The 697-nt window shown below is 64.0% G+C and overlaps 1 protein-coding gene across 1 annotated transcript in view; it reads right to left on the reverse strand.

The window, feature by feature from the left end:
- The window catches only part of LOC104490700 (protein unc-13 homolog A-like), a gene marked incomplete at its 3' end in the record, with an annotated part of 10407 nt that extends 9855 nt beyond the window's left edge, over positions 1–552 (reverse strand). The window contains exon 1 of the mRNA XM_010133025.1: positions 73–552. Coding sequence (XP_010131327.1) covers positions 73–552 — 480 coding nt within the window. The remainder of the gene's footprint in view (positions 1–72) is intronic.
- Positions 553–697: the final 145 nt, after the last annotated feature.

Consider the following 697-nt stretch of genomic DNA (forward strand, 5'->3'; position numbering starts at 1 on the left):
CCTACCCTCCTTCCTCTCCTGCTGCTGCGGCTTCAGCTGGGGAACCAGCTGGGCTTGCTGCTGCTGCGGGACCTGTGGCTGTGGTGGGACCTGTGGCTGCTGCTGCTGCCCAGGGGGTTTCTGTGGTGGGGTGTAGGCATCGTGCTTGGGGGCTTCATAGGCGTCCTGCTCCTGCAAGTCTTCCTCCTCCTCCTCCTTGGGGTAGCCTTCCTCATTCTCACTGTAGTCCTCATTGAACTCTTCCTCCTCCTCTTCCTCCTCCTCCAAATAGAGGTCGTCATCCTCCTCCTCCCAGTGGGGCGAGTCCTTGTGGTAGCTGACGGAGCTGTGGCAGGAGTGGTAGGAATCGCCATCCCGTTCGTCCAGCTCCGAGTCTCGCAGGCTCTCGTTCTCGAAGTCCTCACTCAGCTGGGAGCTGCCCTGGCTCAGCTCAGCCGACGAAGCGTAGCGGCTGGCCCCCCCGGGGGGGGGGGGGCCGTTCCACAGCCCTGCTGCCCTGTGATGGGGTGTCCCCACACCATTGGTGGGAGACGTGCGGCTCCCCTGGGGCATTTCCCTAGGTGAGCACCTGACTCCTTGTCCTGGGACTCAAGGCACAGGCTCAGGAGATGCCATGGGCTAGGACTAGCCCCACAGCCTGGGCCGCTCTCAGGGGTCTGACCTTCCTGCCTGTGCGTGGGCCGAGTGTGGGGTGGCA

The sequence above is a fragment of the Buceros rhinoceros genome, unplaced genomic scaffold, assembly GCF_000710305.1.
Source record: "Buceros rhinoceros silvestris isolate BGI_N320 unplaced genomic scaffold, ASM71030v1 scaffold21183, whole genome shotgun sequence".
In the NCBI taxonomy this organism is placed as follows: Eukaryota; Metazoa; Chordata; class Aves; order Bucerotiformes; family Bucerotidae; genus Buceros; species Buceros rhinoceros.